This window comes from Myxine glutinosa, chromosome 5, assembly GCF_964187855.1.
Source record: "Myxine glutinosa chromosome 5, kmMyxGlut1.1, whole genome shotgun sequence".
NCBI lineage: Eukaryota > Metazoa > Chordata > Myxini > Myxiniformes > Myxinidae > Myxine > Myxine glutinosa.
The window spans coordinates 45,174,467-45,200,374 of NC_136265.1; the positions used below are offsets into that span (position 1 = coordinate 45,174,467).

Genomic DNA, 25,908 nt, shown 5'->3' on the forward strand with positions numbered 1-25,908 from the left:
AGACACATAAAACAAATAACATCGGGAGCGGTAGACAAGATGGGGAGAGAGGGGGAAGGACACAAACACAACATTTGAGAGCAGGGACCGAGAGACATGGAGACATCGAGAGATCTGTGGGAGGGAGAGGGCTTTGGGGGGGAGGCATGTGAAGGGGGGGAGGCATGTGAAGGGGGGGAGGCATGTGAAGGGGGGGGGGGGGGGGTGGGAGAGGTATAAACATATGGACACTGCCAGGATTTCCAGGAAATAAGTTGGAATTTCAAACAAGGTGGATCTGGGGTGAATTAGTGGGGGTAGAAAAGATCAAGGTTATGGATGGGGGAAGATAAGAGATGGTGGTGAACAGCTGTTTTAAAGACCTGGAGGGAGGAGAGGGATTGAAGGGAGTGTGGGAGTTTGTTCCACAGGCGGGAGAAAAGAGGAATGAAAGAGTGAAGGTGAGCAGAGAGCCGAGATTTCGGCAGTTTAACCATCAGAGGGTTGCTGGCAGATCTTGTGCGACCTGTAGGAATATTTGGGGGACAGAGCACAGAGAGAGCTGGGGGAGCAAGGCCGGAGAGGAGTCGGTAGAAGACAAAGACCACCTACCTGCCTGCGGTGAGTGAGTGAAAGGCCCTCAGAGATAGCTTCATCGCGGGAGATTCCAATGATTTTGAAAGCTTTGGATTCAACAGCGTGAAGCCGAGCCAGGTGTGAGGCAGGAGCACCAGCCCATAGGGGAGAACAGTATTCCATTGAGCTGCGGATGAAAGCCTTGTAAGTGGTGAGGAGCTCAGGTGTGCCGAGGAAGGACTTCGCACGACGGAGGATGCCCAGTCGGCGACTGGCTTTGGAGGCCAGCTTGGAAATGTGGTTTTCCCAAGAAAGATCATGGCAGATAGTGAGACCCAAAAGCTTGAGTGACATCTCTTATCTTACCATCTCTTATCTTCCCCCATCCAAAACCTTGATCTTTTCTACCCCTGCTAATTTCACCCCAAATCCACTTTTTTGAAATACCAACTTCTGTCCTGGAAGTCCTTGGTGTCCTTGTTTCATACTTCTCCCACCCCCCTTCCCACGCCTCCTCACCCCAAGCCCTCTCCCTCCCACACATCTCCCTGCTCTCCAATGTTTGTGTGCTTCCCCTTCTCTCCCCATCTTGTCTTCCGCTCTCTCTTTTTATATATTTTGCTTGTCTGGTTGATTTGTTTGTGAAATAAATGTTAGCTCTTTCACGAGCCTCGATTCAGTATACAAAAAAAAAAAAAAATTCCCTTGGTTCACTTTCCCTTCTCTTCTCTCCAGGTGTCCCTGGGAACCTTCCTGGGATAATGTACAGCGGACTTCCGTTACGTGCTCGAGCATCATTCCTCTTCAACCCTTCACTTGGAGTTAAATTCGCTCTTTTTGTTTTCTAGTAAAGTATAATACTGATCAATATATTTCCCTTGCAGGTTAATGCTTCTGATTTATATATGGGGAAGTTTTTTAAAGGTCGTTAACTTTGTTCGGAGTGGGGGGTGGAGGCGTGGCTGAGGCAGCATCACAGGTGGTTTTTCTTATGGGCAACTAATTTGCCAAATGTTGAAATTGATGAAATTCAAATGTATTCTGAAGTACCCCCCTTGATTGCTCATGTTGCATTTGTCTTGAGCTCTTCCCCTACCAACCACAGCTTTTCTCAAAAGGGCTTTCCCACAATGCTTTTGCTTGTGAAGTAACCTTCCGGCTCGAGTGATCGCTTTCGTTCTAATGTTGGAAATTCATGTTCATGATGGCTACAGGATGCTTCTGGTCTCCATGGCAAAAGATTGTAGTCTTTGATATTGGAGATTTGAACACAACTGACAGATTTGAAAACTGGCTTTGAATAACCAATTTTGGGTGAAACGATGCTGTTGCTAACTTGAGGGGAGTTTTGGTTTCAAAATGTACGTTTGAGGTTTGTCATGGCTTTGGAAGAAAAAACAAACCCAGGTACATTTTCGTCTTCTCTTATCGCTTGATTGACTTGTAACTTTTCAAGCAATTGATCCGTGTGCACCTTTGCTGCTTGGTTTATGAAGATTTGCATTTATTTAGTTTGTGTATTTGATGCTACAGTGACTTATTTTATTCTTAAGCATTCTAAACTAGATTCCATGTTTTTTTTTCTTGCTTGTATTTGACAATAAAACATTGTAACCACGTTACCGTTTGCTTGGAGCTAAGTGTTGCAAACTACCCTTTTAAACTAGATGGCATTCATAGAATACTTACCCAGCACAGCCAACTTTGTGCGAGCCAATTCTTATGATTTTTAAGGGATTTTATTTTACTTTGATCCAATATGGCTGCCAGACCACGTGACAAATGACATAAATTTACATTCTCCACTATAATTGATGCGTGGATCACAAATTTCAAATTGATCGGACTGGGCGTTGTACTTGTCGAATTGACGTCATTAGGCACCAATGATGTGGTTAACGATTCTTATTCCCCATGCAGATTTCTGTACAATGAGCCGTGTTTCAATTTTTTTTTTTTCCATGATGGTACCCATGATGGTACCCATGATGGTACCCATGATGTCATAATTCAGTAAAAAATTTACAGGAGGCGTTCCTACAGGTGGAAATTTCGTATCCATTGCAGACGACCAACAGTTGGAGAAAAAAAAAATTATGCTGATGGGATCAAGCATTATACATGACGTCATAAAGAAGGAACCAATTACATCATTAACATAGTGCATTAAGAGTATTCAGACCCCTTCACTTTTCACATTTTATGTTGCAGCCTTATGCTGAAATCGTTTAAATTCTTTCTTTTTTTTCCCTCATCAATCTGCACTCAATACCCCCATAATGACAGAGAAAACAGGATTTTAGAAAGTTTTGCCAATTTATTGAAGAAAAAACTGAAATATCACATGTATTCAGACCCTTTGCTATGACACTTGAAATTTAGCTCAGGTGCCTCCCATGTCTCATGATAATCTTTGAGATGTTTCTACACCTTGATTGGAGTCCCTGTGGTAAATTAAATTGGCCATGATTTGGAAAGGCACACACCTTTTTAAGGTCTCACAGCTAACAATGCATATCAGATCAAAAGCCATGAGGTAGAAGGATCTGCCTGCAGAGCTCAGACAGTTTTAAATGTTTAAATTTTCTCCATGGAGCAGTTTTGGTGATATAGAGGTGCAACGTTTTCGTTTCCCCCACCCCCAAGATGGTGCCTGTACCACGTGACATATGATGTCATAATTATCATTAAATATTCTATGTGGAGGCACTCGTGGTGAATATTTCGTGTCCATCGGACAAACGGTTGCAGGGAATTTATTTTTTTTCCACTGGTTGTACTTATAGAATTGTCACAATGAAGACTGACATCAGACATATCCTATTCCCCATGGAGAGTACTTGACAGCAAGACGTGTTTCAATTTTTATTTTTTTCTCAGCTGTTTCAGGGATAGAAGTGGAACTTTTTCCAAAATGGCATCAGTACATGACCTATGATGTCATAATTATGAATAAAAACAATTATACAGGTGGATGCGCTCCTGTGGTAAAATTGTCAATTGGACCAACATTTGCCGAGAAAATGAATTTGAAACCTCAGGTAGACACGTAACAGATTGCTTAACCCTGCTCTTCGCTTTATGAGCGAAAGGGAACTAAACCTAATGTGGTTCTTATTTATGAACTATTTGAACATTAGTACTTTGCCTGACAAGGCAGGAGTTGCAGGGGTGGGATGACCATGCCAAGTGACCAGGACACAAGTAATTGAAAGATGGGTTCATGTGAAGCACTGTCCCAGGTCAGGACTGAGTAGAACACCAATACATCAAGTGGAGCACCAGGTGGTAGTGGTCAGTCTTCTCTAAATAATCGCAAGAAGTTGTATTCTGTCCTCTTGGAAATCACCTCCCACGGATTGGGATTGTAAAAAGGGTGTCATCGGAGACACGGATAATTCTCCATGCAAAGCTATGGACACCAATTTGGTTGACATCGTGAGGTCCTGGAGTACATCCAGCCGAGTGAAGGCTGCTTCACACTTGTCAGTTATGGAACAATGTGTGGATTATGAAGAACATTAAGAGGAGGCCAGCCATCGATGGTACCCTGGCCAAATTCCAAATTTCTGCCACAACCAACATGGGATGCTGCATTAGTGCAGCATGGCCACACACCCAGACTGATGATCCCAGGGAAGCGGACAAATATTGGGAGTGGATCTCCACAATGGTGAAGTGATAGGCCAATAGACCCAGCTTCATCGCGGGAGATTCTAATGATCTTGAAGGCCTTAGTTTCCGAGGCGTCAAGCTGAGCGAGATGAGGCAAGGGAACTGGTCCAAAGGGAGAGCAGTACTCCATCAAAGCTGGGGATGAAGGCCTTGTTGGTTGAAAGGAGTTCAGGTGTGCCAAGCAAGGACTTTGTAAGACGGAGGAAACTCAGTCGGTGGCTGGATTTGGAGGCCAACCTTGAAATGTGGTTTGCCAAAGAAAGACCATGGTGTGTGACCCACGACTTTGAATGATTCAACTTCCTCAAGAGGAATGTTGAGAAAGTAGATGGAAGTTTTGCCTGATAGTTCTCTCAGAAAGACAGATTTAGGCTTCAATTTGCAGGTGTGCAATTCAGACGCTTTACCATCGAATGGGAATTTGAGTATCTCACCTTAGCAAAGCTGAGTCTGCCGTCAAAATTGTAAAGAGCCTGTGCAAGAACGCTACACGTGATGGCAATGACTCCTGGAAGGCCATACTCCAGTGGAGGAACACACCGACAGAGGGCATGGATAGCAGCCCAGCACAGCGCTTGATGTCGAGAAGGTTGAAGACGCCTTTAACTGTGGCCAACAAGTTGCTTGAGCCTTGTCGTGCCAGGTGTTTTGGAGAAACCGTCAAAAAAGCAAATATACAAGCTCACCTATGACAGGTTAGCCAGAGACTTGAGCTCAATGTTGGTGAGTACATCCGCATGAAACCGCTGCCTGGAGACCAGGATGGTCACTGGAAAGTAGAACCTGTGTGCAACAGGTTGCCCAGCGCTCCTATCTCGTGGATGTGGAGGGTGCCCTGTATCGCCGCAATTGTGTGGACCAGAGTGGCCGAGTTGGTACCACCTCCCTGGTATGGACGGTCCTTGGATGCACCAGCGGAGGAAAGGCACAGCATTTCAATGTGTAACAAACATCATGGAGTAAATGTGGTCAGCACATCGCAAGATCTGATATGTAATGTGGAGTCAAAACTGTCATTGAGTCTGCAGGTCACTGCTGAGAAATTGGTGCGTGTGAGCGCACCAGCTGGGAGGACCTGCAGCACACCCTCAACACTGGCCGAGGTTAAAGAGCCTCTCACAGGCCCTGTTTTCTTCTGCAGTAGAAGACTGTGAAGACTCCCAAACAGACCATTTCTGAACTGGTACAAGTAACCAACAACATTTATTAGTTTGATGTGATTGGTTCGTTGAACTGTTCAGCTCTGAGCAAAGTCCTGAATTATCATTTTGCCAGAGTAGTTTTTGTTTTTTTTAAACATTTTTTTTTCAATGAATAAAGAATGTATTGGGTTTATGTTGGTATGCTGAAATTGTGGTTGCCGAGAGAAAACATTTCCCAATACTTTAATTGTTATTACCTGTTTACATCTCTTTGCAAAATGTCAACAGAACAAATTGCATGACAACATATCAGCAATGTTTAAAAGGGAGATGTTATGGGTGTTAATTTGTTGCCTAACACATACACCGCCTAGTGGATGATTATGGCATGCATGGTAATACTGTGGGGATGTACTTCTGGAGACACCTTTGGGCTGGAGGTGGAACATGGCTTCCTTGAACATCGGCTCATCAACGCATCAATATTGGCAGGAAGTGAGGATTCCTCTGATCTCTCCAGGCATAACTCAGCTGGGACCACTTCATCAGCAATGCATCCACTGAGAATGATGGGAAGTTGTGATGTTCAGAGGCGAGCACATGAGCGAGACTAAATCAGTCTTATTAATCAGTGAGGGCCAAAGCTTGTCCATTTCTTGTGGTATTGGGTCATCTGCACGTATGAATGCCATATCAACAGCTCCAATATCAGATGCACACCGAGTTATCTCACCCCCGTTGACAGAGAATTCCAGATAGCTGTCAGATAATATGGAGGCTGGTCCTGGAACAGAGATTGACATCTTGTCGCATTTGTGAATGTCCCAAAATAAGACAGACCTGGGAAAGAATGGATTTTAGATATTAAGTCCAATATGACAACTGAATCACCTCGTGGGAAGACCATAATCTTCATGCGCTAGATACTTCTCAATTTCCGCTGCTTGCTTTCTCTTTTTTTTCTTTTTTTTAAATGCTAGATCACCTTCAAAGATGATTGGAGATGGCAGGATATCACGAGAGTAGATTGATTCCAGCGACATGCCCGCTCTTTCACAATATCGATGTCATGCCAAGCATCAGCTGGTATCTTCTGTGAAACAACAGTAGAAACTAGGGTCTCGGAGGGTGATTTGTAATCGAGTCGGGGCAGGTTTCTTTTTGAGATAGTGCAGAGAGTTTGTTTTTCTTAAGAAATTGCTTCTCGCGAAACTCCTTGTAGCAGCGGTTACCATTCTCGAGAGCCTGAAGACGCACAGACACCATCATCTGCTTGCTGCTTCGTGACGAGGTCATGCAGCTTGATCGCTGGCACTCCAATGATGGAGGGATTGCCTCTGTTGCACACAAAGTCCAGAAGCCATGCCACATTTCCGTTCAGATGCTCTGCTTGTCGATCTATAAGATCACGAAGGACCATCGAGTGTCTTTCCCCACCAAATCAAGGTTGCCTGATTGATTGAAGGGGGTTCCAAGGTTCCTATAGAGAATGCTCATATTAAAACCATATATTCCGAAAACCAAAAATGTCTAATAAATGCCTTTAAATATCATATACATTAATTTCTGTTGATTTTGAATCGAGACTACATCAAAACATATTTGTTGAAGAATAGGATACACAAATTAGTAGGAAGACATTTCATTCATCCCTCTAGGTCAAATATATATTGTCAGAATTATGACGGATAATTTGACATGGTTGCATGGGCTGCCATCTTGTATTTCTGGTGACTTTTTTTTTCTTTTTTTTTGTATACTGAATCGAGGGTCGTGAAAGAGCTAACATGTATTTCACAAACAAATCAACCAGACAAACAAAATATATAAAAAGAGGGAGCGGAAGACAAGATGGGGAGAAGTGTAAGCACACAAACACATTTGAGAGCAGACACAGGGCTTGGGGGGGGGGGGGGGGGGGGGGGGAGGGAGGGAGAAGTATAAAACACGGACACGAAGGACTTCCAGGACAAGTTGGTATTTCAAAAAAGTGGATTTGGGGTGAAATTAGCAGGGGTAGAAAAGATCAAAGTTTTGGATGGGGGAAGATAAGAGTGTGGTGAACAGGTCTGCCTGTTCAAGGTGAACAGGTAAGAACAGAACAACCCTCTTATGGTTAAACTGCCAAAATCAAGACTTTCTGCTCGCCTTCACTCCTTCATTCCTCTTTTCTCCCACCTCTGGAACAAACTCCCTCACTCTCTTCAATCCCACTCCACCCTCCAGGTCTTTAAAACAGCTGTTCACCACCATCTCTTATCCTCCCCCATCCAAAACCTTGATCTTTTCTACCCCTGCTAATTTCGGTCCCCTTGTTTTATACCTCTTCCCCCCCCCCCCCACCTCCCCTTCACATGCCTCCTGCCCCCAAGCCCTCTCCCTCCCACACTTCTCCCTGCTCTCAAATGATGTGGTTGTGTGCTTCCCCTTCTCTCCCCCATCTTGTCTTCCGCTCCCTCTTTTTGTATATTTTGTCTGTCTGGTTGATTTGTTTGTGAAATGTTAGCTCTTTCACGAGCCTCGATTCAGTATACAAAAAAAACCTGTTTTAAAGACCTGGAGGATGGAGTGGGATTGGAGAGTGAGGGAGTTTGTTCCAGAGGTGGGAGAAAAGAGGAGTGAAGGTGAGCAGAGTCTTGATTTTGGCAGTTTAACCATAAGAGGGTTGCAGGCAGATCTTGTGTGACCTGTAGGAATATTTGGGGGACAGAGCCCAGAGAGGAGTCGGTAGAAGATGGAAAGACCACCAACCTGCCTGCGGTGAGTGAGTGAAAGGCCCTTGGAGTTGGCTTCATCGTGGGAGATTCCAATGATTCTGAACGCTTTGGTTTCAACAGCGTGAAGACGAGCTAGGTGTGAGGCAGGAGCACCAGCCCAGAGGGGAGAGCAGTATTCCATTGAGCTGCGGATGAAAGCCTTGTATGTGGTGAGCTCAGGTGTGCCAAGGAAGGACTTTGTGCGTCGGAGGATGCCCAGTCGGCGACTGGCTTTGGAGGCCAGATTTAAAATGTGGTTTTCCCAGGAAAGATCATGGCAGACAGTGAGACCCAAAAGCTTGAGTGACAGAATGTCTCGGAGAGGATTATTCAGAAAGTGGATGGGAGGGTTGTCCAGTCGGTCTTTTCGGAGAGACATCGTAAGAGTGAGATTTGTCAGGATTGAAAGACATGTTCCACTTGTTTGCCCAGTCTGTGATTTTGTCCAGGCATGCAGAGAGTGAGGAGGCTGCAGACTGCCGATGTGAGGGATGAGGCATGGAGCGACAGAGAGTACAGTCATCAGCAAAGAGATAGAGAGGATTTTCAAGAGAGTCAGAGAGATCATTGATGAAGACCAGAAAAAGTACAGGGCCCAGAACACTGCCTTGGGGAACTCCAGCCTGAACAGGAAGAGGAGATGAGAGAAACCCATTCAGGGCCACACGTTGACTACGACTAGAGAGGAAGTCCGCCAACCATGTGTGGAGATTTCCATGGATACCAAAGGAGGAGAGTTTGGTGAGCAGAGCGGGGTGCCAGACCGTATCGAAGGCACGTGATATGTCGAGGGAGACAGCTCTAATTTCCTGTTTGGCATTGAGGACCTCCATCCATTGTTGAGAAAGCAGAAGCAGCATGTCCAGAGTAGAGTGACCAGGTCTGAAACCAAATTGATGATCAGAGATCAAGCCATTGGAGAAGAGGAAAGATTTCATATCTGAAGCAATGATGGATTCCATGACTGCTGATAATTGGGAGATGGCTGATTGGTCTGTAGTTGCTAGGATCCGTTTTTGCACCTTTTTGTGCAAAGCGGTGATGTTGCCTGATTTCCAAGCAGATGGCACATGACCTTGAGCAAAAGAGAGGGTGAAGAGAACAGAGGGAGTGAAAGAGCGGAAGAACAGGATTTTAGGACCCGTGGGCTAATGCCGTCAGGTCCAGTTGCAGAATCAGTCGAGGGTTGACAAACTTTTCCACCTTGTCAGGAGGAAAGGACAGAGTCCAGGAGCAGCTGGGTACGACTGGGTACGGTGGGTACAGAGAGGGATGGGTTTAGGACACGATTTAGAGGCAAACACAGAGTTGAGGCATTCAGCTTTTTCACGTGCGGAGTCAGCCGTGTAGCCGTTTGAGGTGAGTGAGGGGATGGAGGGGGAACAAACACCAGAAACAGATTTGACCAGACGCCACCAGGATTTGGAAGAGGGAGACAGATAAGAGAGTTCGGTCTTGAGAACGGAGCGATATTGTTTCCTGGCTCTCCTGAGGGTGGACACACTTGTTTCGGGCTTTGTGAAAGGAAATGAGATTTCCTTCCGTTGGATTTGCTTTCCAGGAGACGAAAGCAAGTTGTTTCTGGGCAACAGCTTCACCACAAGATTCCGTATACCATGGACGGGAGGAAGGGTATGATAACTGAAGACGAGATGGGAAAAATCTGTGGATGAGAGAGAGCAATTTACTTCGGAAGAATTCCCAGGATGAGTTGATGTCAGAGGCGGTAGAGATGGGAGACCAGTCCAGATTGATGGCTGCTTGAAGACCGTGCCAGTTGGCCTGAGTGAAATGCCAGACTCGTCGACGCTAAGGAGGCTCTCTGAGAATGGTCAGAGATGTCCACTTTAACAAGCACATGATCAGATGAGCCGATTGGAGCAGAAGAAGAGCAGCAGACATTTTCAGGGAAGTTAGTCATAACCAAGTCCAGAAGAGAAGATGCTCCGTTGACTGAGATCCGGGTCGGGAAATTGACAGATTGTGTCGGTCCCAGTGAGTCGCAGAAGTCCTTTACTGAAGAGCCATGGCTGGTGAGAGAGGTACCCACACACAGCCAACTGGCATGGTGACAATTGAAATCACCACATATGAGGAAGAGAGAGTTGGGATGGGTAGATAGAAGTTGGTCCATATCAGGCAGCGAGATGTAGATGGAGTCATCACTGTTTGGTGGACGGTACAACACACATATGAACAAAAGGTGGGAGCGAAGGGGAAGCCGTAGCCAAAGGTATTCCTGGGGGTGAGGTGGAGAGAGGGCAGTGCAGGGCGAGTGAGGAAGTTTTTTTTTTTTTAAAATAAAGATAGCAATCCCACCTCCAGGACGAGGCTCAGGTTTATCATACCGGAGGGAGTAACCTGGGAGAGAGACTTCGACCTCAGGCAACCTTGAACCCCTCTTCATTCAATCAGGCAACCTTGATTTAGTGGGGAAAGACACCTCATTCATCCCTCTAGGTGAAATATGTAGTGTCTGATTTGTGACAGTGGGATAATTTGACATAGTTACAAAAATCGATCGTTTTCTGTTCACACCGCTTGCGTGGCCTGGTAAATTGAGGCTTCTCCCCCTCCTCTGCCCCCCATCGGTGTTTTGTGAATTTAAGTTCTTATCTTCGCTGTGTTGCTTATTTCTTAGATTTTCTCTTCTCCCACCAACTTCCCCGAACATCTACCCTTTGTCTAACGTAAAAAAAAAATTTTTTTTTAAATTCTTTCCTTCTCTCCTCGTGGGTTCCCACGTGTGCTGTTGTTTTGCCCCGCCCCTTTATCTCCTTTTCTTCCACCTCTGCCTTCCATGTCCAGCCGAAACTCGACTTTCCAATTCTAGTTTCCACCATACTCATGCAACCCTTTCTTCTTTCTCTGATCGACGCCATCACTTCAGAGACTTTTCCCAGATTTTTTTTCACGGTTTTGTTTAAATACGTTTAAACTTTCCTCTGCGGTGTTTTATTCAGTGGTTTATAACAAGACGCTGTTTTTGTTCTTATTTAAAAGGCTTTTTTCAATTTCCTCTTGAAATCATTCCACTTAAAAAAAAAATTCAATCTCTTAACACACGACACAGTCCTTCCTTTCGACTTCTCTCAACTCACCTTCATTCCACCCCTCTATCGTTTTCAAACGGATCTGGCTTGAAAATCACAATAAACCCAGTTTGTAATAAAGGTCTATATATATATATATATATATATATTTGTTTGCAGTCACCTGAAAAACGTTCGCATTGACACACCTTATCTCTATTTCATGATCGATTTCCCACTTACTGTTGTCGATTGTTTCGATGTATTGTCGGCCACTTCCGGTTTCGTTTCGGTTGATTTCCGCTCTTCCGCCTCACTTCTGGGAAAGGGGCGTGGTCTATCCTCAAAGACTTAGCATCTCGATTAGTCGTTTGAGAGTTGAGACTTTTCCAGCGCGCTCACCAAAGGAAATTCGGCGAAATAAAGCGGTTCGTATCTTTCTTTTGTCTTATTTTATGACGTAAATGTACGCAATATATATATATTTAAAGTTTATTTATAATCCGGTACTAGGATGAAAAGTTTAATTGTTGGTAATTTTATGCGTCTTGTATAACAATCCTTATAATAAATTAATTGTCAGGTTATAGTATTCCACTAAGTCTAAATACCATTAAGATTAACACTAACAGGCCTCATCATCATCATGTACCATGCAGAGCGTCGGGGCTGCCGAAGCAGTTACCATTCCGAGTTTGGAAGTTATCAGGAAATTAAGGTGGGAATTTGTTATTTATTCAGAATGCCGGCGATGGCTCGCCTCCACCAATTGATGCCAGCAGACGGGACGGCCAGTTTATCCGAAGGACGGAATCATCCTGCCTGTGAATCACCAGGATGGCAGTTTATGGCTGGGTCGGGCGGGATTCGAACCCAGACAAGACGGCTTATAGTTAGTTATACTTAATATTTGAGTGTGTGCACCTCTCGCCATCCTGTCAGCCCCAGGAAACATCCTATGCTTATAAATAGTCAGTGAATAAGCGTCTGAAACGATCTTCGGAAAAGGCAAAATAAAAAAAACACCACTTGATCGTCCGGATTTGTTTTGAAAAAGGGAGGAGGCCTTTTTTATTTATTTGTTTTTTTCTTTTCAAAATGGTCGCCATGCACATTGTTGTACCCCTCTCCTCCAAAAAAAAAAAATCACGCCAGGTTTTTACCTCCACTCCAGTCAAAAATAAACACGGCAGGTTTTTACCTCACCACCTCTCCTCAAAAATAAACACGGCAGGTTTTTACCTCCACTCCAGTCAAAAATAAACACGGCAGGTTTTTACCTCACCACTTCTCCTCAAAAATAAACACGGCAGGTTTTTACCTCCACTCCAGTCAAAAATAAACACGGCAGGTTTTTACCTCCACTCCAGTCAAAAATAAACACGGCAGGTTTTTACCTCACCACTTCTCAAAAATAAACACGGCAGGTTTTTACCTCCACTCCCGTCAAAAATAAACACGGCAGGTTTTTACCTCACCACCTCTCCTCAAAAATAAACACGGCAGGTTTTTACCTCACCACTTCTCCTCAAAAATAAACACGGCAGGTTTTTACCTCCACTCCAGTCAAAAATAAACACGGCAGGTTTTTACCTCCACTCCAGTCAAAAATAAACACGGCAGGTTTTTACCTCACCACTTCTCAAAAATAAACACGGCAGGTTTTTACCTCCACTCCCGTCAAAAATAAACACGGCAGGTTTTTACCTCACCACCTCTCCTCAAAAATAAACACGGCAGGTTTTTACCTCACCACTTCTCAAAAATAAACACGGCAGGTTTTTACCTCCACTCCCGTCAAAAATAAACACGGCAGGTTTTTACCTCCACTCCAGTCAAAAATAAACACGGCAGGTTTTTACCTCCACTCCCGTCAAAAATAAACACGGCAGGTTTTTACCTCCACTCCAGTCAAAAATAAACACGGCAGGTTTTTACCTCCACTCCAGTCAAAAATAAACACGGCAGGTTTTTACCTCACCACTTCTCAAAAATAAACACGGCAGGTTTTTACCTCCACTCCAGTCAAAAATAAACACGGCAGGTTTTTACCTCACCACTTCTCAAAAATAAACACGGCAGGTTTTTACCTCCACTCCAGTCAAAAATAAACACGGCAGGTTTTTACCTCACCACCTCTCCTCAAAAATAAACACGGCAGGTTTTTACCTCACCACCTCTCCTCAAAAATAAACACGGCAGGTTTTTACCTCACCACCTCTCCTCAAAAATAAACACGGCAGGTTTTTACCTCCACTCCAGTCAAAAATAAACACGGCAGGTTTTTACCTCCACTCCAGTCAAAAATAAACACGGCAGGTTTTTACCTCACCACTTCTCCTAAAAAATAAACACGGCAGGTTTTTACCTCCACTCCCGTCAAAAATAAACACAGCAGGTTTTTACCTCCACTCCAGTCAAAAATAAACACGGCAGGTTTTTACCTCCACTCCAGTCAAAAATAAACACGGCAGGTTTTTACCTCCACTCCAGTCAAAAATAAACACGGCAGGTTTTTACCTCACCACTTCTCCTAAAAAATAAACACGGCAGGTTTTTACCTCCACTCCCGTCAAAAATAAACACAGCAGGTTTTTACCTCCACTCCAGTCAAAAATAAACACGGCAGGTTTTTACCTCCACTCCAGTCAAAAATAAACACGGCAGGTTTTTACCTCACCACTTCTCCTAAAAAATAAACACAGCAGGTTTTTACCTCCACTCCAGTCAAAAATAAACACGGCAGGTTTTTACCTCCACTCCAGTCAAAAATAAATACGGCAGGGTTTTACCTCACCACCTCTCCTCAAAAATAAACACGCCAGGTTTTTACCTCACCACCTCTCCTCAAAAAAATAAAAAAACACACAAGGTTTTTACCTCCCCACCTCCCCTCAAAAATAAACACGGCAGGTTTTTACCTCGCCACCTCCCCTCAAAAATAAACACGGCAGGTTTTTACCTCACCACCTCTCCTCAAAAATAAACACGGGAGATTTTTACCTCATCACCTCTCCTCAAAAAAATAAAAAAACACACAAGGTTTTTACCTCACCATCTCCCCTCAAAAATAAACACGCCAGGTTTTTACCTCACCACCTCTCCTCAAAAAAATAAAAAACATGCAAGGTTTTTACCTCACCACCCTCAAAAAAAAAAAAATCATGCCAGGTTTTTACATCACCTCCTCTCAAAAAAAAAAAAACGCAAAGTTTTTACCTCACCATCTCCCCTCAAAAATAAACACGGCAGGTTTTTACCTCGCCACCTCCCCTCAAAAATAAACACGGCAGGTTTTTTTCCTCACCACCTCTCCTCAAAAATAAACACGGCAGGTTTTTACCTCACCACTTCTCCTCAAAAATAAACACGGCAGGTTTTTAGCTCCACTCCCGTCAAAAATAAACACGGCAGGTTTTTACCTCCACTCCAGTCAAAAATAAACACGGCAGGTTTTTACCTCCACTCCAGTCAAAAATAAACACGGCAGGTTTTTACCTCACCACCTCTCCTCAAAAATAAACACGCCAGGTTTTTACCTCACCACCTCTCCTCAAAAATAAACACGGCAGGTTTTTACCTCCACTCCAGTCAAAAATAAACACGGCAGGTTTTTACCTCACCACCTCTCCTCAAAAATAAACACGCCAGGTTTTTACCTCACCACCTCTCCTCAAAAATAAACACGGCAGGTTTTTACCTCCACTCCAGTCAAAAATAAACACGGCGGGTTTTTACCTCCACTCCAGTCAAAAATAAACACGGCAGGTTTTTACCTCCACTCCAGTCAAAAATAAACACGGCAGGTTTTTACCTCACCACTTCTCCTCAAAAATAAACACGGCAGGTTTTTACCTCCACTCCCGTCAAAAATAAACACGGCAGGTTTTTACCTCACCACCTCTCCTCAAAAATAAACACGCCAGGTTTTTACCTCCCCACCTCCCTTCAAAAAAAAAATACACCAGGTTTTTACTTCCCCACCTCCCCTCAAAGTCAAATAGAAAAACACGCCAGGTTTTTACCTCCCCACCTCCCCTCAAAAAAAAAATACACCAGGTTTTTACCTCCCCACCTCCCCTCAGTCAAATAGAAAAAACACGCCAGGTTTTTACCTCCTCACCTCCCCTCAAAAAAAAAATACACCAGGTTTTTACCTCCCCACCCCCCTTTAAAAAGTCAAAAAGAAAAAACACGCCAGGTTTTTACCTCCTTGCCTCCCCTCAAAAAAAAAAATGCCAGGTTTTTACCTCCTCACCCCTCAAATATAAGAAACGTGCAAGATTTTTTACCTCCTCACCTCCCCTCAAAAATAAACACACCAGGTTTTTACCTCCCCACCACCCCTCAAAAAAGAAAAAACATGCCAGGATTCTCCTCACCTCCCCTCAAAAAAAAAACACGCCAGGTTTTTACCTCTTCACCTCCCCTCAAAAATAAACACACCAGGTTTTTACCTCCTCACCTCCCCTCAAAAAGAAAAAACATGCCAGATTTTTACCTTACCACCACCTTTCAAAAAATAAAAAACACAAGGTTTTTTCCTCCTCACCTCCCCTCAAAAAGAAAAAATATGCCAGATTTTTACCTCCTCACCTCTCGTCAAAAATAAACACGGCAGGTTTTTACCTCCCCACCTCTCCTCAAAAAGAAAAAAACACACCAGGTTTTTACCTCCTCACCTCCCCTCAACAATAAACATGGCAGGTTTTTACCCACCACCTCCCCTCAAAAAAATTTAAAAAAAACACCAGGTTTTTCCCTCCTCACCTCCCCTCAAAAAAAATTAAAAACACGCCAGGTTTTTACCTCACCACCTCCCCTCAAAAATAAACACACCAGGTTTTTACCTCACCACCTCTCCTCAAAAAAATTAAAAAACATGCAAGGTTTTTACCTCACCACCCTCAAAAAAATAAAAATCATTTCAGGTTTTTACCTCACCACCTCCCCTCAAAAAAAAAAAAACACGCAAAGTTTTTACCTCACCACCTCCCCTCAAAAATAAACACGGCAGGTTTTTACCTCACCACCTCTCCTCAAAAAAATAAAAAACATGCAAGGCTATTACCTCACCACCCTCAAAAAAAATAAAAATCATGCCAGGTTTATACCTCACCACCTCCCCTCAAAAAAAAAAAAACGCAAAGTTTTTACCTCACCATCTCCCCTCAAAAATAAACACGGCAGGTTTTTACCTCGCCACCTCCCCTCAAAAATAAACACGGCAGGTTTTTGCCTCACCACCTCTCCTCAAAAATAAACACGGCAGGTTTTTACCTCGCCACCTCTCCTCAAAAATAAACATGCCAGGTTTTTACCTCACCACCTCTCCTCAAAAAAATAAAAAACACGCCAGGTTTTTACCTCACCACCTCTCCTCAAAAAATAAAAAACATGCAAGGTTTTTACCTCACCACCCTCAAAAAAAAAAAAAATCATGCCAGGTTTTTACATCACCTCTCAAAAAAAAAAAAACGCAAAGTTTTTACCTCACCATCTCCCCTCAAAAATAAACACGGCAGGTTTTTACCTCGCCACCTCCCCTCAAAAATAAACACGGCAGGTTTTTTTCCTCACCACCTCTCCTCAAAAATAAACACGGCAGGTTTTTACCTCACCACCTCTCCTCAAAAATAAACACGGCAGATTTTTACCTCATCACCTCTCCTCAAAAAGAAAAAAGCAAGGTCTCATGGGATACCTCCTCACCTCCCCTCAAAAAAATTGAAAAACACACAAGGTTTTTACCTCACCATCTCCCCTCAAAAATAAACACGCCAGATTTTTACCTCACCACCTCCCCTCAAAAATAAACACACCAGGTTTTTACCTCACCACCTCTCCTCAAAAAAAAAAAAACATGCAAGGTTTTCACCTCACCACCCTCAAAAAAAAAAAAAATCATGCCAGGTTTTTTCCTCAACCCCTCGCCTCAAAAAAAAAAAAACGCAAAGGTTTTACCTCACCATCTCCCCTCAAAAATAAACACGGCAGGTTTTTACCTCGCCATCTCCCCTCAAAAATAAACACGGCAGGTTTTTGCCTCACCACCTCTCCTCAAAAATAAACACGGCAGATTTTTACCTCATCACCTCTCCTCAAAAAGAAAAAAACATGGCAGGTTTTTACCTCACCACCTCCTCTCAAAAATAAACACGGCAGGTTTTTACCTCACCACCTCTCCTCGAAAATAAACACGGCAGATTTTTACCTCCTCACCTCCTCAAAAAGAAAAAAACACGGCAGGTTTTTACTTCACCACCTCCCCTCAAAAATAAACACGGCAGGTTTTTACCTCACCACCTCTCCTCAAAAATAAACACGGCAGGTTTTTACCTCACCATCTCCCCTCAAAAATAAACGTGGCAGATTTTTACCGCCTCACCTCTCCTCAAAAAGAAAAAAACGGCTGGTTTTTACCTCACCACCTCTCCTCAAAAATAAACGGCAGATTTTTCCCCCCTCACCTCTCCTCAAAAAAAAGAAACATGCCAGATTTTTACCTCCTCACCTCTCCTCAAAAATAAACACGGCAGGTTTTTACATCCCCACCTCTCCTCAAAAAGAAAAAAACACGCCAGGTTTTTACCTCCTCACCTCCCCTCAATTAAAAAAACGCCACGTTTTTACCTCCTCACCTCCCGTCAAAAATAAACACGGCAGGTTTTTACCTCCCCACCTCTCCTCAAAAAGAAAAAAACACGGCAGGTTTTTACCTCACCACCTCTCCTCAAAAATAAACACGGCAGGTTTTTACCTCACCACCTCTGCTCAAAAATAAACACGCCAGGTTTTTACCTTCCCACCTCCCCTCAAAAAAAAATACGGTATGTTTTTACCTCCCCACCTCCCCTCAAAAAAAAAATACACCAGGTTTTTACCTCCCCACCTCCCCTCAAAGTCGAATAGAAAAAACACGCCAGGTTTTTACGTCCTCACCTCCCCTCAAAAAAAAAAAATGCCAGGTTTTTACCGCCTCACCCCTCAAATATAAGAAACGCGCAAGATTTTTACCTCCTCACCTCCCCTCAAAAATAAACACCAGGTTTTTACCTCCCCACCTCCCCTCAAAAAGAAAAAACATGCCAGGATTCTCCTCACCTCCCCTCAAAAAAAAAACACGCCAGGTTTTTACCTCTTCACTTCCCTTCAACAATAAACATGGCAGGTTTTTACCCACCACCTCCCCTCAAAAAAATTTAAAAAAAACACCAGGTTTTTACCTCCTCACCTCCCCTCAAAATTTTTTTAAAACACGCAAGGTTTTTACCTCACCACCTCTCCTCAAAAATAAACACGCCAGGTTTTTACCTCACCACCTCCCCTCAAAAATAAACACGCCAGGTTTTTACCTCACCACCTTCCCTCAAAAATAAACACGCCAGGTTTTTACCTCACCACCTCTCCTCAAAAAAATAAAAAACATGCAAGGTTTTTACCTCACCACCCTCAAAAAAAAAAAAAATCATTTCAGGTTTTTACCTCACCACCTCCCCTCAAAAGAAATAAAAAACACGCAAGGTTTTTACCTCACCACCTCCCCTCAAAAATAAACACGGCAGGTTTTTACCTCACCACCTCCCCTCAAAAGAAATAAAAAACACGCAAGGTTTTTACCTCACCACCTCCCCTCAAAAATAAACACGGCAGGTTTTTACCTCCCCACCTCTCTTCAAAAAGAAAAAAAACATGCAAAGTTATAACCTCACCACCACCTACAGAAAAATGCAATTACGGGCATGGGCACAGTTTATTGTTGCAAACGTTTTCTTTTAAATCTAACTATGTTTATTTTTGTCTCCCGTCGCACAGCGTAGCGAAAGGGGGACTATGGCTTTCCCCTCTGTCCGTGTGTCCGTGCGGGCGTGCGTGTTTGCGTGCGTGCGTGCGTAAGCGAAGGACCGCATTCGAATTTGGTGTGTGGGTGCAACCCACGTCAAAATCCAAGATGGCCACCGCCATGTATGTCTGATGCCATGTAAGTCTGAACCTTGTGAGATGAATATCTTGAAAAATAAGCGAAGTACCAACTTCTAATTTGGTGTGCGGGTGTATCTCGGCATAAGGAAGAACGCTATTGAAAATTGGGTCGCCACGTCAAAATCCAAGATGGCCGCCGCCATGTATGTCTGAACCTTGTGAGTGGAATATCTTGAAAAATAAGTGAAGTACCAACTTCTAATTTGGTGTGTGGGTGTATCTCGGCATAAGGAAGAACGCTATTGAAAATTGGGTCGCCACGTCAAAATCCAAGATGGCCGCCACCATATATATATCTGAACCTTGTGAGCGAAATATCATATTGTTGTGGATATGAGGATTGTGTTTTTTTTTATTGCTTTATTCTGGACCCTCCTGCCTCCAGTCTGTGTATAAAGGTCAAAGGTCGTTCCGTAGTTATTTCATAAGCACTCACGTTAGCCAATCATAGATTTCCCCCTTGTTGACAGTTATTTCCTTATTCTGTGTATTAGGCTAAGGATTTGTCTTCCATTAATTGACACTCCATTGCACTGAATTCAAATAGATAGATCCCAATTCATTCCCAAAGCCCCATTCACAAAGCCTCGATTGCCAACTGCATTCGCCGCCATTGCCACGTGCTCCGTGCTCTGTGTGAACAGGAGGGGCGGGGTCGCCGGGAAGAGGCAAGCCCAGGGCGCGCCACGAGGGGCGGGGCTGTTCAGCCCCATGCCCAAATAAGGGAACAAGCCGTAGCTCGCCACGAGGGGCACGCCGTTCGGCGCCATGTCCAAATAAGGAGGCAAGCCCGTGGCATTGCCATATAAGGTCACAGAGCACGGGGGGAGGGCGGGACCGAACCTGAGGAGGGCGTGTCACACCGGCGCTTGAGGATGAGATATGCGTGCGAAGATCATGAAACGGCAGATGAGTCCTGAAAAAGTACACGACGTCCCCACGGCAGCACGGAGAGCGAACCATTGAATAAGACTGAGAGAGAGAAACGTGAGGGGGTGCCTGTATTGCGGCAATAGGCTGATACTCTCTAGGCCCTTTTGCCGGTCGGTGAGACGCGAGGCTGTTTGCCGGGTTTTCGCCTCGACCCCAAAGCGTGGATCGGAGCGCGCGCTTGGAGCCGGACCTCGACGCCTACCATCTGCCTGGACCCTCCTCTGCCGTCCCAAACCATCCATTCCATCCTTCTTGTGTACGTGAGTTTGTTTTGTTTGTTCTGTCCAGGGTATAAGTTAAGCCTGTGTAGATAAGCTAGCAATTTTCACTGTGTCTCCTTGATTTCTTCTGTAAATTATTTTATTATCCTTCCTTCTCCTTGGTTACTTTTGGTTGTAAATAGCAAATAAATTATATTTGTATTCCCTACTTCTGTCTTCCTCTTCTTCACATCCGTCGCCTTTGTCTTTTCCCCATTGAATATCTGTGGCACGATTTGGCCCACGTTTAAGGAATCGGGTCTAGTCATACGGTTCGGGCCGCGGCGCCATCCGCTCGGCAAATTAACATCTTATCCGCGGTCCGTAACAATATCATAGCATGTTTTCTGCGTCTTCTACTTTGTCAACTCACATCATTTCCCCGACGGGGGACCTAGGCGTAACGCTTGTCCAAATTTCCTTTTACTTTAATTGTGTTGTGTTTGGCATCGTCTTACAGATCTGCTTTGGCAAGCAGCCAACCATACCAAGAAAATGGACCTTTTGGAAAATGTTGACGAGGAATCTTCATACTTCTTCATTGGTGAGAAACATTTATTGAACATGCCATAGATGGAATGTAATTCTTTTTCCCTCAGTTAAGTCCTGGTTGCCTCAATCAAATGCTTGAATTCAAGTGTTTTTATTGTCTCCGCCACCAAAGCTGGATGGACATTTTGTTTTCACCCCTCTGTCCGTCTGTATGTGAGCAGGATATCTCAAAAAATTATGGCTGGACTCAGATGAAACTTGGTGGATAGGTTTGGTGTCTGACAATGACTGATCGATTCTATTTTGGCAAAGATCCGGATCCAGATCCAGCTTGTAGAATTTTTAAAGTGATTCGTCACCATTGAGTGATATGGCCAACCAGGCGGAGGTATGCTCTCTACTGAATGCCGTTCTAGTTATCTCTGCCACCTAAGGTGGGCAGAGGTTGTGTTTTCACCCGCCTGTCTGTTTGGCTGGCTGTCGGTCTGTGAACAGGATATCTCAAAAAGTTGTGGACGGATTCGGATGAAATTTGGTGGAGAAGTTAGATGTTTGACATGGACGACTTGATTCGATTGTGGTGAAGATCCGAAACAGATCTAAGAATTTTTTAATTGTTGAAGTGTTTTTTTCAACCTTGAGAGATGGGGCCAAAATGGTGTGTAGCATATCTCAAAAAATTATTGATTAGTTTTGACAAAACTGGTGAATGGTTGTAGGTTAGAAGAACAAGCCAATTCGATTTTGGTTCAGGTCGGAATCCAGATCTGGCCTCTCAGTGGTTCAACGTAAACTGTCCACCAGGCGGAGATATGCACTCCACCGAGTGCCGCTCTAGTTAGGTATTTTTCAGAAATAACCTCAGAGAGTGGGTCCCGGTTTCCGTCTGGCAAGGATTATGGAAGAGCTAGAATCGGTACACTGATCCGTCTGTCAGTTAGCATGTGACAAAACATCTCTTCACAAATTACCTGACCGATGTGGACCAAATTTGGAATGATGCATCAGGACAGCAAGGTCTCATGGGATTGTGCTCCCCTTCCGGATCTGCCCATTTTAAAGCATTAAAAGGGGTTGTTTTTTTTTACCCAAATATTGGTATTTCATTCAAAAATCTTCTTAGAAACCAACCGGATTCAGACCAAACTGGCCATGCGGCATTGTGACCATGCGCTAACCTTAAGTTGTGCTCCCCATGGCCGTATATCCATTAGAATGAGATCAACTTATACAATGGGTCATGTTGTCAGAATGTCTGTCCGTTTGTCTCTCCTTCTGTTAGCTTTTTGCTCTTTTTGCGAGTCCTCCCTTGTCACCCACCTGATTGTTCTGAAACCTGACACATGAGCACAAGACGGTAGCCCGCATAATCGCTCAGGCTTCGATTTTTCTATTTCTGATCATGGGTGCTTCACGTTGCTGCTGTTGTTGGGATTCTTGTTGGGGGTCGATTTTTGAAATGTGCACCCATTGGTCAGACAGCTGCCGGACACCACCCACATTTGTCGCTTGAATCCACCCACCATAGCATAGAGGCGAAATTATGGTAGTCGTGCAATGCGTTACGTTATGCAAATGACTAAAAATAGGGGCAATACCCCTGGTCACTCACCTGAATAAAGCAGTATACTACATGACTAAAAGGTATTTTAAACAGTATCATGGTATATTAAGGCAATTTCAATGGTTGCTAGGAGACTGGGTAGGATGTAGAATCATACTGACGTAATCATAAGACTTCATGCAAACAAAAAAATACCTATTTTGGGAGGCAACTCCTCCACACTCCCCCCTCTCTGTTGAACCCCTTAGACCCCGATTTTTCCAATGCCGTGAAAAATCTTTGGTATATCATGGGTGATGAAGGTTGTGGTCAAGTTTCATCGAAATAGCTTGTGTCGTTTCAGAGGCAAAATCAAAGTCATTTTGGAGGTCAACCCTGGACCCACTTTGACCCCCGGTAGACACATTCAGACCCCCAATTATTTTTTTTTTTTTTTTTTTTTAATGCCGTGAACAAACTTTTATAATTTTAGCCAAGTTTGGTCACAATCCCATCAGCAGTTTTGAAGAATAATTTGCAAGTGTTTACGGACTAACGCACGGACGACGAACCATCCCATAAGCTCCCCGGAACTATGTTCCCCTGCTAAACAACTGCTAAACATACCCTAAATAATACCCATGCTAAAAAAACTCTTGCTAACAATCCTGTCATGGCCATAACATGTAGTTTAAAAATAGCGTTAAGGAATTTTTTAATTGCCCCATATTAGTGTTAAACAATCTGACCTTGTGATGAATCAGCTCGCTCTGAGATAACTGTGGTGGCGACTATCATGGGTGAGAGATGTTGATTTAATATTTTAATAGCATTTTAAATGTGTGGTGTTTTTTTTTTTCCATTCGGCCCGGTACCGGATTTGGTCGCAGATTGTGACCACAGTGGTTTTTGATTCTTGGTATGTCAATTCTTGGTTTTTGTATCGAAGGTCCGGGCTCGTGGAAGAGTGAGAACACTGAATGGATCAGGACACAACAGAACAAAAGTAACAGTAGAAGGGGGAACACCAACAGGAGGATTGAAAGACAGAATAGAGGGAGCCTTGGGCAAATAAGGGAAGTAGGAAAGAAAGAGGGGTTGGGGAGAATGCATGGGATGGATGAGGTGGAAACTTGGAAAGAGGTGGGCTAGGGGTATAGAAGTAGTGAGGGGGTTAATGGGAATGGAAAAGGTCATGGTTTTGGATGAGGATGATTTGAGATGGTGGTGAACAGCTGTGTTGAACACCTGAAGGGAAGAATGAGATTGAGGAGAATGTGGAAGTTGGTTACACAGGTGGGAAAAAAGGGGAACGAATGCCGACCTGATTGGCTCTTACTTGCTGATTTTATTTTTTCCTCTTCTTCTCTCTCTTCCTTTCTTGTTCATTTATTCTCTAGCTGCTTAATGTCCAATTGTTGCCCCACTACCCCATTGCCAATTTAACCTTGCTCGAACATGAGCCTTTGTCTTATAGAGAAAATAACATGTCAAATTTGACCTAAAGGTCAAAAGTGAGAAAGTCATCCAGTCAGATCTTAATTGACCTCTCATGTGGGGTATATTTAACGTAGATGAATGCTTTTTATACAAAATAGAATTTAAGGATTTTCTAGCACACTATAGTGGTAGTTAGAGGGGAAGGGTATTAATTTATGGAAGGATTGACAAGAAATGATGGAAAGATGTTTGAAAGGGAATGGTAATGCATGTATGAGAATGTGCATAACTATACGTAGATAACCCTTTAAATTGTTTGCTTTTGGGCTCTATTTGAATCGCACGGGACTATGTTTTACCTCTTACGCGATCTCATGTTGACCACTCAAAGCTCATACGTTGCTCTAAATCCAAGGTTATGACATTTTAAAGAGCAAAATCATTAATTATTTGTCAAACCAGTTCTTAGGATGTATTACAGCTAATCCTGGCATCCCGTTGATTGTTTTTCCAAGCCTTTGCCTTTTCTTTTTCATTTTCCAGTTCTGTTCATCCTGATTGGATCTGCTGTATTCACAATGCTTGCGTGCTGTCTCTGCTGCTGTGGATCGAGCAAAAAGTCTCGGTGCATGTTGGCATCAGTGAGTATTTCAACTCGAGACAAAACTTGGTGGTGATGGTTTCAATTTGTTGCTGTTTTTGTTTTTGCTACTCATGCAAATTTAAGTTGCTGCAGATTTTAATTATTTGTTGCTTTTTTCATCCAAAATGTTTTAAAAGTTAAGCTTTTTGCTTCATCTCGAGTAACTTTTCTGTAATCTCAATTTATTTCACAGGTGTTCATCTGCCTGCTGGTGGTGTTTTTAGCTGAAATTGTGTTTGGAATTTGGGCTTTAAACAACCAGGAGCAGGTTTGTCTTTGTTCTCTTAATGCTTCTTCTCCCTTCACGGTTTGTACATAATATTTTTAGATCTTTTTTTATTTTCCCCTTCTTCCAATTTCCCAAATGAATTTCCCACTTCGGGATGAGGTTTTATGTTTTGTTGTCTTTCTTTAGTTGTGCAAACAAGTTCCCACCACCACCGTGTGCTATACGGGACACACTTGCATAGAGAAATTGCATTGTGCCCCAGGCCCGAACCCCCGCAACAACGAATGCTTGAGACCTTCCTGGGCACACCCCAAGTACAACCCTCAAATTTCAGACTGTGACCGAGACTGAAGGAGCTAGACTGTGACCATAAGTGTAAGATAGTCTGTGTGTTTCCAGTGGGTTAGACTGCTGTGTCAGATTAAGTCCTTTTGTTGCATGTGATGCTGAGGAGGCAGCGTATGTAATTTATAGACAGGATAGTCAGGGTAATATTGTATGTGTAAACATCTCTTGTGGACAGGGCCAGTTGGGGACTTCCCATCACAAAAAGGCAAATGCGAAAAGGCCATCACGATCTTTCAGGCCGATGTGTGCAAGCCATGGTGGCGTATTACGCTGTAGGGCCTGGAAGGAGGGAAAGACTTTTATTCTTATTGGGACCATCCCCTGGGTGAATCATCCCCTGGCTCTTGGTGAACGTCATCTCGGGATATGCTCCGCAGGTCGGTCGGAGCGATGAAGAGAAGGACAAGTTCTGGTGTGCGATAGAGAAGCTGATGGAAAACGTGAAAGATGAGGAAGTTGTTGTGGTAGGAGGAGACCTAAATGGACATGTGGGAAGGAGTATGGACGGTTTTGAGGGAGTTCATGGGGGTTACGGATATGGTGTGAGAAATGGAGAAGGTGAAAGGATTTTGGAGTTTGCTGATGGAGCTGATTTGTTGATTTGTAATACTCAGTTCCAGAAAGAGGATAATAAGCTTGCTACATACACGTCAGTTGGGTCGACGACAACCGTTGACTACCTGCTGGTGCGTAGGCGAGATAGGAGGCACCTCCGGGACACAAAGGTGATCCCGGGGGAGGAGGCTGTTTCACAGCACCACTTGGTTGTCTGCGACATAAGGGTGAAAGGTGCGAGGAGAGCTCGGCGGGTGAAGTACCAACCGAGAATGAAGGTGTGAAGGTTGAAAGAGGTGACAGTGAGGGTGGCATTAAAAGA

At 43.8% G+C, this 25,908-nt stretch overlaps 2 protein-coding genes across 3 annotated transcripts in view; both read left to right on the plus strand.

Annotated features, from left to right (window-relative positions):
• LOC137427572 (CD9 antigen) overlaps positions 1-2,177 on the plus strand; it is a 41,545-nt gene extending 39,368 nt beyond the window's left edge. The window contains exon 9 of the mRNA XM_068117168.2: positions 1,291-2,177. The gene's annotated coding sequence lies outside the window, so the exon portion shown is untranslated. The remainder of the gene's footprint in view (positions 1-1,290) is intronic.
• A 9,298-nt stretch (positions 2,178-11,475) lies between these two features.
• The window catches only part of LOC137427571 (CD81 antigen), a 29,760-nt gene continuing 15,327 nt past the window's right edge, over positions 11,476-25,908 (plus strand). The window contains exons 1-4 of one of the 2 annotated variants that reach the window (XM_068117165.2): positions 11,476-11,588; positions 20,797-20,880; positions 24,355-24,452; positions 24,648-24,722. In XM_068117165.2, coding sequence (XP_067973266.2) covers positions 20,832-20,880; positions 24,355-24,452; positions 24,648-24,722 — 222 coding nt within the window. In that variant the 5' untranslated portion in view covers positions 11,476-11,588; positions 20,797-20,831. Of the gene's footprint in view, positions 11,589-19,787; positions 20,333-20,796; positions 20,881-24,354; positions 24,453-24,647; positions 24,723-25,908 lie in introns of those variants that run through there. The other variant, XM_068117167.2, reaches the window with a different exon arrangement.